The following is a 15,102-nucleotide window of genomic DNA, read 5'->3' as shown; positions in this document are numbered from 1 at the left end:
GTATTTTATGACAACTCTTAGGACACTTTCTTCCCTAAAATGAGGAATGTTGAGCATCATGTGAAATTATACGTTGGCATCAGTTTGACATAAGGAAATCTTTTAGCACTCCACCAACATCAAATTGGTTCGTATGTCTAAGTGGACTCAGGTTGTTGTTTGGTGGTGTTGGTCAGCCGTCATACGCTGGTTGGAGCTCAAAGCTTTCTTTCTGAAACGGGTTGTGGTATGATGACTTAATTCTGGTAAATTTACAACTGTATTGTCATAATTTTATGACTTTATTCTCATAAATGTATGAATTTATTCTTGTGATGTTTCTATCTATGTTACTACTATATCAGAATCAGACATACTTTAATAATCCCAGAGAGAAATTACAGTTTGTTTTTTGTTTTGCTTTTTTTCAGAAAAAAAAATATTGCTTATTGCTCATTTATTCTCATGATTTTAAGACTTTATTCTCATATAAAAAAAAATAAATAAAAAATCCGTAGCATGGCCCTAATACTCCGTCATTATATAGTGCAACATTTTCTGTCTTGACATTTGCTTGAACAGGTGCTATGCTTTTTAAAACATATTTGTTTTAAAAAGCCCAACTTTAATACACTATACACATTAGGAATACACCAGTATTACAACCATCTAAACGCAATTGAATTACAACACCTTAATATGTAATCTGGTGTTATTTCATCGGATCCCAACTGGAGAAAAACTTGCACCTACCTGAGCCCATAATTGAAAAAGCCTGAAAAGGCTACAGGGTCTCTTTACAGTCGACTATAAAACACAGTCAGGAAGAAACTTCAATGGATAAATGGGGCTTCATATCAGTGCAAAATAATGGACCATATCCAACCAAAGCTTATGGGGCTAAATTTTGGGCTCATGCAGAGAAGTTGGTGGGTGTGTTGCAATATTTATGAGAAGATAATCTAGCTTATGAAGTAGGTATTCTGATGATCAACAAAGGTACCTAAGAATGTTCTTATGGAAAATAATGTTTCATGAAACATTTTGCCACTATGAAATAATATTTAAAAAAATAATTCTACCTAGTAGATTTTTGAAAAAAAAAAAACATTAAAGTTCTTAGTTCTCAAGACAGCAGCTGTTTTATAATCATCAAATACTTTCTGTTTCTGGCCCCTGGCCAGACATGCACTAAAAACAAGACATAGTTTTTTTTTTGTTTATGGAGATGTTCATCTCTGGCAACCAGAGCAAGAAGCTGAATTGAGAAAAAAATCAATATGCAACTAACCCTGTCGGTCAACCCAGTATGATTTTTGCTGACAATAGAGAGCATTCAATTTAAAATTAGGGTTTATGGTATTGATTTCTCATATTCATTATGTTTCCATTAAAATGTTCACTCCAACATTAAACATATGGAAACTTGGGAAAGGTCATTCTTAAAAAAAAAAAAAACACTGAAAAATTATTTACCATTTATTTAGAAAAGTTAGGTATCTTTTTCTCCATAGAAATTCTTTGTAAATATTACTCGATAAAAATCAAAGCTGATTTTACTTACTAAAAAGAGTTGATTTAACAAACAAACACTTGGTCAATTTTACTACCAAAAACTAGCAATTAACAAAAGCAGTACTTTTGTTTTGGTGGTAAATTTTAATCAAATCATATTTGATTCAATTCCAAAACTTAAGTAAAAAACAGATTACTTTGCTTTATTTTGAATTAATATTTAAAGGTATAGTGGAGGATTTTCACAAATTTTTAAAAAGACCCGCCCTCTCCACTTTAGAAAAGAGATGCACATGCACAACCCTGTACCTGATCCCCAGAGTGAACGCCTTAAACACATGCGAGAGCATTCATGAGCCCATTTCTCCTCGCGCACGCTTAGCTTAAAAGTTGCTGTTTGCATTGTACAAGCTTACTTTCCAAAGGAAGATTAACAAGTTTTCCACTATCTCACTCACCACTGTTAAGTGAAAATGGAGACGAGCACATAGGACGGCATTACGTAAACATATCAACGGAGTGATTGACAATTAGGAGGACAACTTTTTTTGATGATCCACCCAGAAAAAGAACATCCTTCACTATACCTTTAAGTACATTTTTACTCAACTTAATCTCAATCTCACCATTTGATCTGTAGTGTATGCCAATGAGTGCATGATTTACTGGAACCAGGAAATGACCCTATAACTGTCTTGCCAAAGTGGCAGGTAAGGATAATCTTTGGATCAACCATGTTCCTCTTCTCCACCACAACAAAAACATTTGAATACAATGTCATGATAATTTCCACTTTAAAAGTGGTAAGGACCATCTTTACCAGACCACATGACGGCAGCAATTATCATGGAATTTTTTTCTATTCTGATCCAAACTGTTTTATAATATTTGTTTAATACTTAAGCTCTACTTTTAAACCATATGTTTAGTGAACATGTATCGAAAGGAGAAAAACAACACTAAGAGAGAAATAAAGCCATGCCAGTTGAGCTAAAGCTGACTGATGAGTGTCTTAATGGATCTAAAATTGGCACAGTACGCACTGTACACACAGTGCCAGCCATTTTAGTGATGTATAGCTGCTGGTTATCCAGATAATTGTATTTACTGTTTTCCTTGTGTTACATTTTACCAGTAAAACAGTCATGCAACCAAGGAGTAGGGAGTGTAGAAACATATATTATGTCTAATGGGATACTAGCCTGATATTATCTAAAAATATTCATCTCCTTCAGAGACATGCTAAACTAAAGGTGCCAATAGAACATAACAGAATAGAATAGAAATGTCTGTGTCCCACTATTTGGAAATTTAGATATCTCAATAATTAAAGTCTCATTGCAAAAACAGACAGACAGACATATAGATAATATTGCCATTTAAAGGCACTTTTTAAACCTTTATCTAAGCTTGAAAGACTTCGCTCTGGCAAAGTGTTAAAGGCATCATCAAAGGTAACAAGAAAGCCTCTTATGGGGCTACAAATATGCACCATCTGAAAATCACATGTTGTGTTTAATGCTAATCAAGCTAATTCACTGCTCTGTTATTCAAACAGACGCAGCAGGGGGCTTTACAATCCAAAATGAAAGTTCCGCCATCTTAAAAGCCTAAAGCTTGGGAATGATGAAAAATGACATCAAAAGAAAGGACATATCTGTGTGAATCTTTTAAAACAATATCCGCTGACTTTCAGTATTGAAGCTGGACTCTACACTTTAAAGTATAAATGATTTTGCAGCCCTTATGAACATCTTATATGGATCAGATTACAATATCTGCAGATACAAAAGCTGTGACATCCAACCAGAATCTCACCAAGCTCTGCCGTCTTACTCAGCTGCATAAAATCCTTTAAGTGAGTGCCATTTTTTTTGGCTCTCTCTCTTGCAAATCTGCTGGTTATGTTCAGCCTCTGCAGCTCAATCAACTTCACTCCAGCAACAAAAGGCAGCGGCTTTTATTAAAAAAGCTCTGATAAATCGAATGTGTGCTATCAGCCAGGCACAAAGTGACTCTAACAAGTGCAAAATATTTCACCGGGGAGCAACTGCTGTCCAAAACAATCATTAAAATGGCTGCAAGCTGGAGTTACTTCATTAAGTAGCTTGAGGAAAATCGGGGGGAATAAATGCCTCTGTTGCTCCAGGTCTGCTAGATTTCTTTATACAAATTGTTTTCCTACAATGCTCACCATAATGTTGTGTGCTGATTCAGTTTGCAACTTCTTTTGGCCAACTGTTGGGTACACGGAGCAACATCAACAAAATCCTCTTTTATAACATAGTGGGAATAACTCTCAGGAGTTTGAATACATGGGCATTATTGCTACTCTATATGGATGTGAGACTGTTTTAAAGGACATTAAAGGTAATTTTTCATCTTTAATGTCAGTAAATTAATGTGAATAATCAGATCCACCAACAGAGAGGTAGCAACCAGGTCAGTCGGCCTGGGCTTAGGGTATAGTGGAGTCTATGAACTTGTAGCCAAGATAAAAATGTTTTCTTTTTCACAAAAAAAAGGTTGTGAATAAATATATGGGCTTGATATTTAAATTAAATAAGCTGCTCTAGTCAAATAAAGAATTCTCACTACAGATAGAGCCATGGAAAAACAGAGTCTGACTCTGCAACGCGACGATTAAAAACAAGATCCTGCTCTAGAACCTCAAATTTTAAACTTAAAATTTTTAAATAAATCTAAAACATTTTTCAAAATTAGAATTTTTTTAAATACTGCAATACCTTTAGCTTTGGTTAGTTTAGGCTGATATACAAACAATTAAAATGTCAAAATAGTTAGGACTTTCCATTTGAGAGCATCACTGCTGCCATAGGGTTAAGAGGAGGAATAGCTTTTTCTGGAGTTGGTGAATTAAGTCTAGTTGGGAACAAATTATCACCTGCTAGAGGTGACAACTATGGTGGCCAATGATTAGCTAGTGTTGCCATGGCCACCCAAACCAGCCAATTCAATGAGTTCTGCCAGTTTCACCAAGAAGACCTTTGTCATGTCTCCGGTTAGGAAAAAAATCCAGAATTTTCTGAAGCACTGCACAGCCTCAGTACCCAAAACCGTAATACACTGTGGCTGATCTAAAGGGCTGGTTATACTCCCTGCAGCAGTGTGTCGCAGTGAGCTTGTTGCAGATATTTTTTATTTATGTCCAGTATTGAAGCGTGGTCTGCGCTATGTTATTCCACGCCACAACACAAATGGGACAATCACGAACTAGCTGTGGGTCGAGATACGGCCGAGGCAGTGAGGAAGTAAAAGCAAATTTGTGCAACAACGGAGGGACATGAGGGCGAAAAAGATAAGGGGATCCAGGTGGAAAAAGGGTCCCAGTATTCTCGTGCACCTCGCTGCTTTAGCTGGTCCAACTACACAAGTGTTGTTTTTCACAATGGCCATCATACAAACAAAACAAGCCGGTAGGGTACCAAACAGGAAATACGCATAGTGTAGAGCGGATGTAGATCTGACCAATCAGAGGCGTCCTTTCTACGCCACTGTTTCCGCTCACCTACAATTTTCAAGAGGTGCACCAGAATGTCTGCGGAAGGGGCGGGGGCACATTTGCGTTCACTGCAACACACATGAAGACGACCTGGTTTCTGAGTATAAATCAGCCTTTAGTCTACATTGATCTTAATGATTTGGGCCTCTTGCTGCACCCCATCACGGTCGCATTGTATGCAGTGAATCATCCTTTGTGTAGAGGAAAAAAATAAGAAACCACAAAGAATAAATCTTGTCATAAACTGGAAGCTACAGTAACACTTGTGTCCAATCCACAGTGATTTCAATCTACATAAACATGCATTAAAAGCATTCTGCCTAATAAAAAGCCCATTAAACAAACATCTTTAAACTTGGATGGTGCAGCCAAAGGCTTCTATTAGATTTATACTCAGAGAAGAGTATGGTTGACTATTTGTATACAATCAAAACAACTGTACTTAGAAGACTCTATGTGGCTTTTAAACATAAAAACACTGAATTAGCTGTCAAGCATGGTGGTGAAAATGTCATGCTTTGGAGATGTTTTACTGTCAGTGTTAATACCCTCTCTAAGAAACACTCTAAACCATGGTTTGGGTCATAGCAAATTATCAGATGACTTATGCTTCCCAGCTAGAGGGAGATGCATGTGGCAATTACAGATGCATCAGCCCATAATTCGTACCACCAATACACATTAAATGGCACTTACTCACGAAACAAAACAATTTAAACTGGACTTCAGCCAAAGAAAATGTCTTTAGTAGCAATTATACTGTATCCAATCAGTGTGTTTTCTGATCCAAATAAGAGGTTGATTTGGGATTTAGTACTTTAAACAATGTGGAAAGAATCAAACATTAGACCACAGCCAAATCATGTAACTTCGCCTCAGTCATAATTGAAACATTCAAGAAAGTTAATGTTCCAACAGGACAATGATCCCAAACAGAAATTAAAACGAGTTTTGCACTAGAAAAGCACTCTGAGGTCCCAGACCTCCATCAAGCAACACATTTTGCCCTAAATTGTGACTTACAGTACAACTATAGCCAAAAGTCATACGTGATCTTTACCAAATTTAAATCAATTGTTCTTGGCATGAGACACCCCTCTGGTAACAGAAAATGTCCATAATATCAGTTTTCAATTGATTGTGCAGAAAAAAAACAACAACGTTCCCTTTTCTTGAGTTTTTGTTTTCAGTAAAATACCCCCAAATCATTTGAGTCAGATGCTGAGACTGTCAATAGTCACTGCTGCCACCCTCTGGTTTAGTGGAGAACTGCTTGTTCCATCCAATATCAATATCTCACTATGTAAGAGAAGCTTTTTTAAAATTTCTGTATCCAGATCATGATCTAAATCATCAACAAAATTAAAGGGATTGCTCCTCGGCATAAGGGACACCTCTGATAAATCTTTATCAAGTTATTCTGTACTCAGACAGACAGACCAACACCACTCTTTATACCTTTACATATTTACATTAACACTGGCTGTGTTTCATTCTAAATGGCTGTCACAAAGCCTTAACCTCAACCATTTCAGCAGAATATTGATTATGCTGAAAAGTGAGATTTTTAATATTATAAATGTAATGATAACATATTTTCAGCCACAATTATGTAAAAAAAAAATGGTTAAAGATTCACTAAAGTCCAGTCTACTAAGCAACATTTACCCAAACTGTGGTTGGGGTGCATGCATATATATAATCCTGTGTGAATTCACTTCTACATTTACACTATTCTGCATATTTTAAATGTGCATAAGTTGCTAAATCATTACAACCTGGAAAAGGAGCAGTTCAAATGAATCTTTAAAAGCCCCAAATCAATAACAATCATCCCCATAATGAAAAGCGATAATTGTTATGCTGTTTTACCTCTTGAAATATTTACATAGTCAATCTAATATCCTTCTTCTGAAAACGTAATTCCACAGCAGCTGCATTCAGGTCAATATTAAACCACTGAGACCTTCAGATGTTGTCTCAGACCTGACTTTTTTGTCAATATGGGTCAATAAAAGTCATAAACATGCCTTTAACCCCTTTTCATTGCTACCCATAAAACTGAATAACTTTGCCAATGTCAACACTCTCTAAAGCAAAAGATTTATGTAGGCAAGAGGGAAAAGGTATGAATTAAATCTTAAATATGATCCCAAACTCTTTTTAATAATAGATTTAGTATAATAGGATGGCATTAATTTAAATACATTTATAAAAAATTAAGGATTTACAGGACAGAATTTCAACCCTGCAGCTGGTACCGTCTGCACCAACACCACTGGGATTGAAATCTTTTCGGCTATATTGAATATGAAAATCTGAAATGAAAATTATACTCAAGTTACAAAGACATCAGTTTTCTTAGTTAATGGACCATTAGACTTATTAAAACCCATTAAAAACCACCAGATGATCTGAATAAAGATGACCATGATCTTTGGCATTAGGAAATAGGTCGGACTACGGATATAGTAAACATCTCAAATCTAAATTCTATCCTGAGCAGCATGATATTATTTATTAGAAATAAAGAAACAAACAAATATCTTTTAAACATCTATGCTGATGTAATTTCCTAGACTTTTCCAAAAAGGTGTGTGTTAGAATTGGATACTGCTTCTCTAAAAACTGGAGCAGATGGAAACGTTACATACTTTACAGCAATTACAAATTAAATAATGCTGGATATAATAATTTGATCATAAAGAGAAATGCAGGTAAAAGCAGTAAGAGTCAGTGACAGTATCAGCTGCAGTCATTAGTGTTGCGAAATTAACCATTATGATTATTTTAAAACTCTGTTAGGAAAAAAAAAATCCTTATTTTTAAAATAAATAAATAGATATTTAGAAATTATGTATTGATGTATTTATGTATGCATTATGTATTCTGTTACTTTATTTTGTTCTTAGTTTATGGTTAATATACAAAAAAAGGTCAAATTTGTTTGGAATTTCTGCTTTAGAGCATCGCTGCTGCCACTTTCTAGGTTTAGAGGGGAATTGTACAGTGGCTGACAGGTAAAAACGAGCAGCAAACGATGAAATGAGTTGTAAAAATGGAAACTCCAAAACAAGCAAAAAAGAAAATGCAAAAGTTGTTTTTTACTATTTGCATAATTTCTTCTTTGTGATTGCAACATTTGTTTGTGGTCGCAGTGGTTTTTGTTTGCATTTGTTTTGTTGATTGATGTTTTGCTGCCGTTTGCCTTTATTGCAATTTTTTTTTTTGCAGCGTTTTTCTGTTGCATTTGTTTGTTTTTTAATTTTAGGTCATTTCGCTGTTTGCTGCACATTTGCACCTGTTAGCAGCTTGTATTGTTTTGTTTAGAGAGCTTTTCTGTGACAGTTGTTTGTTGTGCTTGCATGTAATGGAGTTTGCATGACATATTTTATTGCAGCTCCTTTCTTTGTTTGCTGCCTGTTTGCTCCTGTCGGCCACCGTACAATTGCTTGTTCCAGAGGTGGTGAATTATATCCATATGGGAACAAACCACTTGGTAGTGGTGGCCATCCTTTAGCTCCTCTTCTGGTCCTCCCAGACACGGTTGCAATGGTAGAATTAAAGGTACAACATCTACATGACATTAATCCAAACATTTTGTGTATTTTATCTAAAAATGGCCACCTGTGTTTTGTACAGAATTTTCAAACACTAAATATTTTCAGTGCAAATAATATCCCCAAGCTTAATATTACACCAATGCAACAAACAAAAAAAATGCTCTATGGTCACCTTCGTTATGAAATCTGGTTTGAAAGAAAGAACTGTATAACTCAAACTCCACTTAATATTACTATGGCTCACTAAGTCATTAAACGAGACCACCAGCTGTGTTTTTATTAAATGATTAAATAGGGCACGTTTATAAGACGCTTTTGGATTATTAACTTCTGTCTCATACTGCAACATCACACATCCATATACACAAGATTAGCTGGGGTCAAACAACTCATTATAGTATGTCACTCAGTGCTTTTATGAGTAATTGCATGGGCAAGTAAAATATGATCCCTCATTTTCATCTTCTCAAGTGGCGTTTGACCTGCTGTTGTAAGGGCAAAGAAAGCTGTTGCAAGGGCACGACATCAGCTTTTGCATTCATCCAGAGGTGAGGGGGGAGAATGAGTAACTGAGTGCAACAACACCAAATTTTAGTAGCTGCTGTGGAGCAACAAAGCAAGCACAAAGAGGTTTAGCTGATGTACAACAAAAAAACAAACAAGCAAAAAAACAATTTAGCAATGACAGGTAAAGGCTGTATGAGATAATTAAAGATCTGCATTTTCAAATCTAGGATATCTACCTCTATTATATATAAAGAAAAAAATAAAATGGAAAATTAAACATTGTAGATCCTATCATAATATAATTGTGACCCTTAATTACAAAATCCCCTGAAATTGCTATAAGGACTCTTAGTGATTGTATTATTGTTTGCACCTTCAAGTACTTTTGGTGTTGGTATACATGCATCTCTTTAGATAAAGTTGACTGTCATTTTATCTATTGTTCTCGTGCTACAGAATAATCTGTACACATTAAAGAAGAGCCAAAAAAAGGGAGGCAGCAAGCAAATTTTTTTGCATCAACCACAGAGGTGAGCCTGACCCTCATATTCACATGTTTCTAAACGTCCTACTGGGATCAATATTTTTCACAATACGCTTCACCTTGAAAAATCGCTCAAACCCCTTGGATGTAAAGAGCATTCTATCAGATAAACTACAACCATCCATCCATCCTCTACCACCCTTCAGTCATGTTCATGGACGGCGGGTGCCTATCTCCAGCAGTCTTTGTGTGAAAGACTGCATAAACCCAGGACAGGTCAAAATTGTTAAAAATAGACATATTCGAGCAACTGTAAAACATCCAATGCATTTCGTTTTTGATTTTACAACTAAAAATGTGTATTCTGAAACTGATCATTTTACAGTGTGTAGCTTAATCCACTAACCAAAGCAGGAAATCTAACAAAACATGGGTTTCCACCTACGGTAAATCTAACAGGATGAGTTAGAGGAACCAGTTAGGGGATGAAGTGAAAAGTCCCATCATAACTTTAGGGCAGGGCTGCCCAAAGTCAGCAATTGAGGGGCTGCTGTCCTGCAGGTTTTAGAGGTTTCCATGCTATGACACAGCTGATTTTCACTTATAGCTGATTAACAGGCCTTTACTGAACTGCAATCATCAGAATCAGCTGTGCTGGAGCAAGGAAACCTCAAAAACCTGCAGGAGAGCAGCCTTCAAGGGCCAAATGTAGGCAACCCTGCTCTAAAGGAACTGTATGTATTTATGGTTCAAGTGGGATAATCTGTTGACACAACAACCCTTTTGTTGTACACACCACAATTTCATCCTTTACAGGTGAGACAGAAGAGCTAGAAGACTTATTATTTGGAGCATGTTTCAAGCCATGTAAAATAAGCCTCTTTGTTTCAGTGTGACCAGCACTGACTATTTAGGACAACATGTTATATTCATTATGCAGCAGAAGACTAAAACTATACATTATTCCGGAAACACCATCCCTGCTGTGAAACACTGCAATAACATCATCATTTGCATTTTTTTTTGTCATGACAGAGAGGAACTCTCTTCAGAGTTGGTGTCAAGAGTCTGCAAAAGAGTAGAGGGTGGGAAAGGTGTTCACCCTTCCTGAGGGACGTTGACCATAAAAGTAGAGACAAGAGCTACATGGATATTTTAAATCGAAGCATATTCCTTTATTGCCAAAGTGAAAACCAATTTGTGTCTGGCTGATACATATTCAAGCACCACTGTTTTCAATTTATATCTATAAAAAAGCGAAGCATGTTTTTTTTTTTTTCTCCACTGCTCACTCCTTATTGCTTTTCAATCCCTTGTAATCCTAATGAAATACATTGAGGTTTGGCCTTCTTGTTTTACAAAATGTAAAAAAAACACTTTAATGGGGTTCGAATGCATTTCTCCCACATTTAAATTACAGAGAGCCTTAATGCTTCCGCATCTCACGACTTAAGTTAATTGTTTGAAAGAGTTAAAAAGTCCCTCATGTATTTTTCATTAACAGAGCACTTCTGCATGACTGCTCCTTGAACCTACATTGCAGGCATATGTAGATTATAGGCTAATTTTGGAATCAGACTCTACAAATGTTCTCACACAATCCAGAAAAAAAAACATGAGAGGAACCAATGCTTGACTTTTACAGGCTCTTCTGTGCAAGATCCCTCTCCATATAGATCTATGAATACAGTATGCACATTTAACTTGCTTTTACTACAAGTGTTTAGATCAGAACTGACTTTTTAGCATATTTGAAGAAACAGTCTATATTGTTCTAGTATGAGCAATAAACCCAAGAGAAAAAAATGTACTGCGACAAAAACAAAATAATATAGGCATTGGTACAAAACAATAAAACTGAGAAATCCAGCCTCAAAATTGACAAAAGTGACAAAGCTCTCTAGCTCCAGGGGAATCTACCTGCTCTACCAACAACAGCCCTGCTTCAGTGAACAGCTCAGTAAGATGCTTCTCTATGTGACACATCGCTTCAAGACTACGTCACGGGGAAGCCACAAAAAGAAAAAAAAAAAGAAAATTGCCTCTTAGTATATGGTATGCATGACATCACTGAGCATTTTTATTTCTGCTTTCATCCTGTAAAGCTGTGTTATAGCAGCTGGTTAATAGCAGAGTATGAGAGAGATGAAGAAGAAAAAAAAAAAGCACAAAAATGCTCTGTGGAGTAAGCCGAAAGTGAACAGGAAAAAAGTCGGCCTGCTTTATGAAAACACGCTTGAGGTTTCAGAGGTGCCATGACATCACAGTCAGAAATTCACTGCAGCTTTGCACAAGATATTTATATTAATGAAGACAGAAACTGCTCTCGACATTCACTACTCCCCACTCCATTGCCCTACAGAGTTGATCTCCTTTTGTGTCATGTGAGCTATACAAGAAAATAGGCTACCGCTAAGCACACCGATGGTCTCCCCTCAGCTTTTTTTGCCACAGTGGTGTGAATAATAATTTACCCTAAATAATAAAGGTAATTCTAGACATTCATCTCTATACATCTCTTATGATGGGCATTCTTTATTTGCTGACAGGGATAAATCATATGGAAATGCATGGAGTTTAGGGCAAGCCTGTATGCTGTTAGAAATCAAATGGTTTTATGGATCCCATTCCCAAGCAACATCTGTGTGCATGAATGTGTGTGTTTGTGTGTGTGAAGCCTTCAGAGATCTTCGTGTGTCAGACCTGGCACGAAAAAGCGGGAGAAAAACGCAAGAAAATGTGTTTCCACAACGTGACTGCATTCAAAAGCCTGAAAACTGTAATTTGAGATATGAATTCATTACATGGCTTTCTCATCAGCAGCAGCAGAATGCTGGTAGAGGGAGGGAGGGGGGGCATAATGTGGTACAACAGCGCCCCTTAGCGACAAGCTGGCAACTGGGGATTTTTGGAGCAGTTTTTTTTTTTTTTTTTTTTTACCTTGGGTGTCACAAAGAAGCGTTGCCTCTGGTGCGGGGTTGGGGTGGTGGACGTTTTGCGCCTTCGTCTTCGGAGCCCGTGTGTGGAATGTTGCTGCTGACCTGTACTCCCGTGGGGCGGGGGCCCGTGCAGTCCACCACAGAGACCTGAACGTTTACTGGCATTTTGGTTCCTTCTCACAGCGTCAGTGAAACCAGAAGAACAGCGTTCAAACTTGATCTGAGAAAAATAAATAAATAAATAAAATAAAATAAATCACCAGGATATAAATGTTTAGAAGACTTAAGGGTGGACTTTTTCTAGAACTCAAACTAAGCCAGTTGATTATTTTGATCTTAATATTTATTTTACTCTATTTATATAACGCTGTTTTGGCAACTTTTAAAAGACAAACTTATAGTGATTGGTAATTTAGTGCATCCAATAGAATATAACCATATGCAGATATTGAAATTTATACATAAATGCTCCAAAATCACTGAAATGAATTGAAATCTGTATCATTATACAGCCTCAATTCATAGCAAATGTCATCTCATTCAGATCATAATGCAAATAGATCCAATTCTAGATATAAAGGGATATCAGTAATAAACGCGCCGTTACGTTTTTAATGCTGGTTGGTAAAAAGTTATTTATCTAAGAACCCAGCTGATTGCATCGAGTCACTGCCTCACATTCCTCATGACTCAAGCTGTTTGGTTTGCAGCGTAAAAAACTCAAACCCAGTGCGCAAATTAGTGCGCTCCTGCGCTCGTGTGCCTTTATTGAGGGGGACGCGTGCGTCGGTGCGCGCCTCTTTCTAACGAAACATGGATCAGTCGCACAACGAAAGGCAAGTTTAAATTCAAAGGTAGAATTAGAAAGAATTATAGAAGGGAGCAGCGCTTCTTTCCTCAAACAAACAAGCACACGGGGAGAGAAAGTGTTCCTATGTGTGCGTAGAAAATGAGAGTGGGAAAACAGCCTGTGGCTCCTCAGTGAATATTCCCCTCACGCTCCTCTCTCCTCTATGTAGGGCATGCAGCAGGTTGTGTGTCGAGGACTCGGACGAACGACGGAGCGAACCTGTCGCTGTGTTCCACTTTGAGGATGAGGCGAGAGAAATGAGCCCAAATAGAAAACCGCTGGGGCAAAACATCCCCCTAAAATAAACGAGTGGAGTTCATAACTATTGAGGATAGTAATAACTGTGAAAATCATTCAGAATTTGTCTCACCCCATTCCTGTGACACATCTCTCCAGGCGGCCAGGTGGAGATGACATTGCAGCCTGTTACTCCATTCGGGTGGGAATAACAAACGTCCCCCTCTGTCAGATTAATCCATCCATTTCTTCTCCTTCCAGGAGGGCACCATAAAACTGATAAATCCACCTGTCTGGTTCTGGAGACCTGACACCCCCACACCACCTCAACCTCCGCCGCCACCTTTCGCACCCCCCCTCCTCCTCCTCCGGTAAAAAAGGTATTGAAAGCCTTTCGTCTCCGCGTCAGAAGCGGTCCATTTAACCGAAGGCGCTTGACGCACGGCTGTCAGTCAGACTCCGCAACAGCGTTTGGTTTTTTGGGGGGATCTCCAGCGACAGCCCCGTGCGTTCCGCAGTGAGAGGGCTGGTGGACAGGTCCGCGCGCCTCCACCTCCTCCTCCTCTCCTGTCCTCTCCTCTTCCTCCTCCTCCTTCTTCTTGCGCCGCTCTCCGGATTCTTAGAGACTGAAGGGGGGATTCCGTCACAAATAACATCAAAACACACAGAGAGAGGGAGAATGGAGAAGAGAAAAAAAATACACGCACACTCTCTCCCTCTCTCCTCTCACTCTGCCCATCACGCTTCCTCTGTTTTTTTTTTTTCTGCTTTTCTCTAAGAACGCCAAACAATTTGGAACAAGTTTAAAATGGGTCGACTAATTTTGGATTTTCAGTTGTAGGCATCTTTGCTTGCGCGAGAGTGGAGATGCTCGGCGTCCCGATGGTGAGAAATGAGGGGAATTTTCTCCGGCAGTCTCCTTACCCCCGCAGCCCGCCCACGCTCCGCTGGCTGGAGGTACTTACACATCAGCCTTGTTAATTAAACATATAAGGGGTAGAGGATGTAGTGGCGAGGGCGCAAACATTTTCCCCCTGTTAAAAAAAAAAAAACAAAAAAAAAAAAACATCACTACTTTTGGATTATGTCAGGGGCACCTTCAGAGAGTTTTGCATGGGGCAGATAGGGGGCCACTAATAAAAGTCACCATCTCACTGGAAAGGCTATGTCACTAACTGTATGAAATCAGCTCATATAATGTATAGATTAGCCTCAAAGAGATATGCAATTGTTTTATGTCCTACCCTGCTAACATGCAACAATTGTGTTAAAATAACTGAATATAATTAAGTAAATGCAAAAAAACGGTTGTGTTTTTTCTTTAACTTTTGATATGACATTCCAGTATTCTAACATGGATTAAAAAAAACACCCCACCTTACTTAAACCTATTATGCCACAACTGTTCATAATTAAGTTGACTGTGCAGTGTTGCATCAAAGCATATTAATTGAAGGTTGAGTGGGGAAAATGTGGTGAAGAAAATGTCCACATGCAATAGATAT

General features: G+C 37.8%; 1 protein-coding gene across 1 annotated transcript in view; it reads right to left on the bottom strand.

Annotated features, from left to right (window-relative positions):
- LOC107094088 (glutamate receptor ionotropic, NMDA 2A-like) overlaps window positions 1-14,413 on the bottom strand; it is a 185,431-nt gene extending 171,018 nt beyond the window's left edge. Inside the window, exons 1-2 of the mRNA XM_015389502.1 lie at window positions 13,731-14,413; window positions 12,512-12,730 (exon numbers count right to left, since the gene is read on the bottom strand). Coding sequence (XP_015244988.1) covers window positions 12,512-12,730; window positions 13,731-13,748 — 237 coding nt within the window. The 5' untranslated portion in view covers window positions 13,749-14,413. The remainder of the gene's footprint in view (window positions 1-12,511; window positions 12,731-13,730) is intronic.
- Window positions 14,414-15,102: the final 689 nt, after the last annotated feature.

This window comes from Cyprinodon variegatus, unplaced genomic scaffold, assembly GCF_000732505.1.
Source record: "Cyprinodon variegatus isolate N-32 unplaced genomic scaffold, C_variegatus-1.0 Scaffold463, whole genome shotgun sequence".
Lineage (NCBI taxonomy): Eukaryota > Metazoa > Chordata > Actinopteri > Cyprinodontiformes > Cyprinodontidae > Cyprinodon > Cyprinodon variegatus.
The sequence above is the reverse complement of the archived record's forward strand: the minus strand, read 5'-3'. Positions and strand labels throughout refer to the sequence as shown.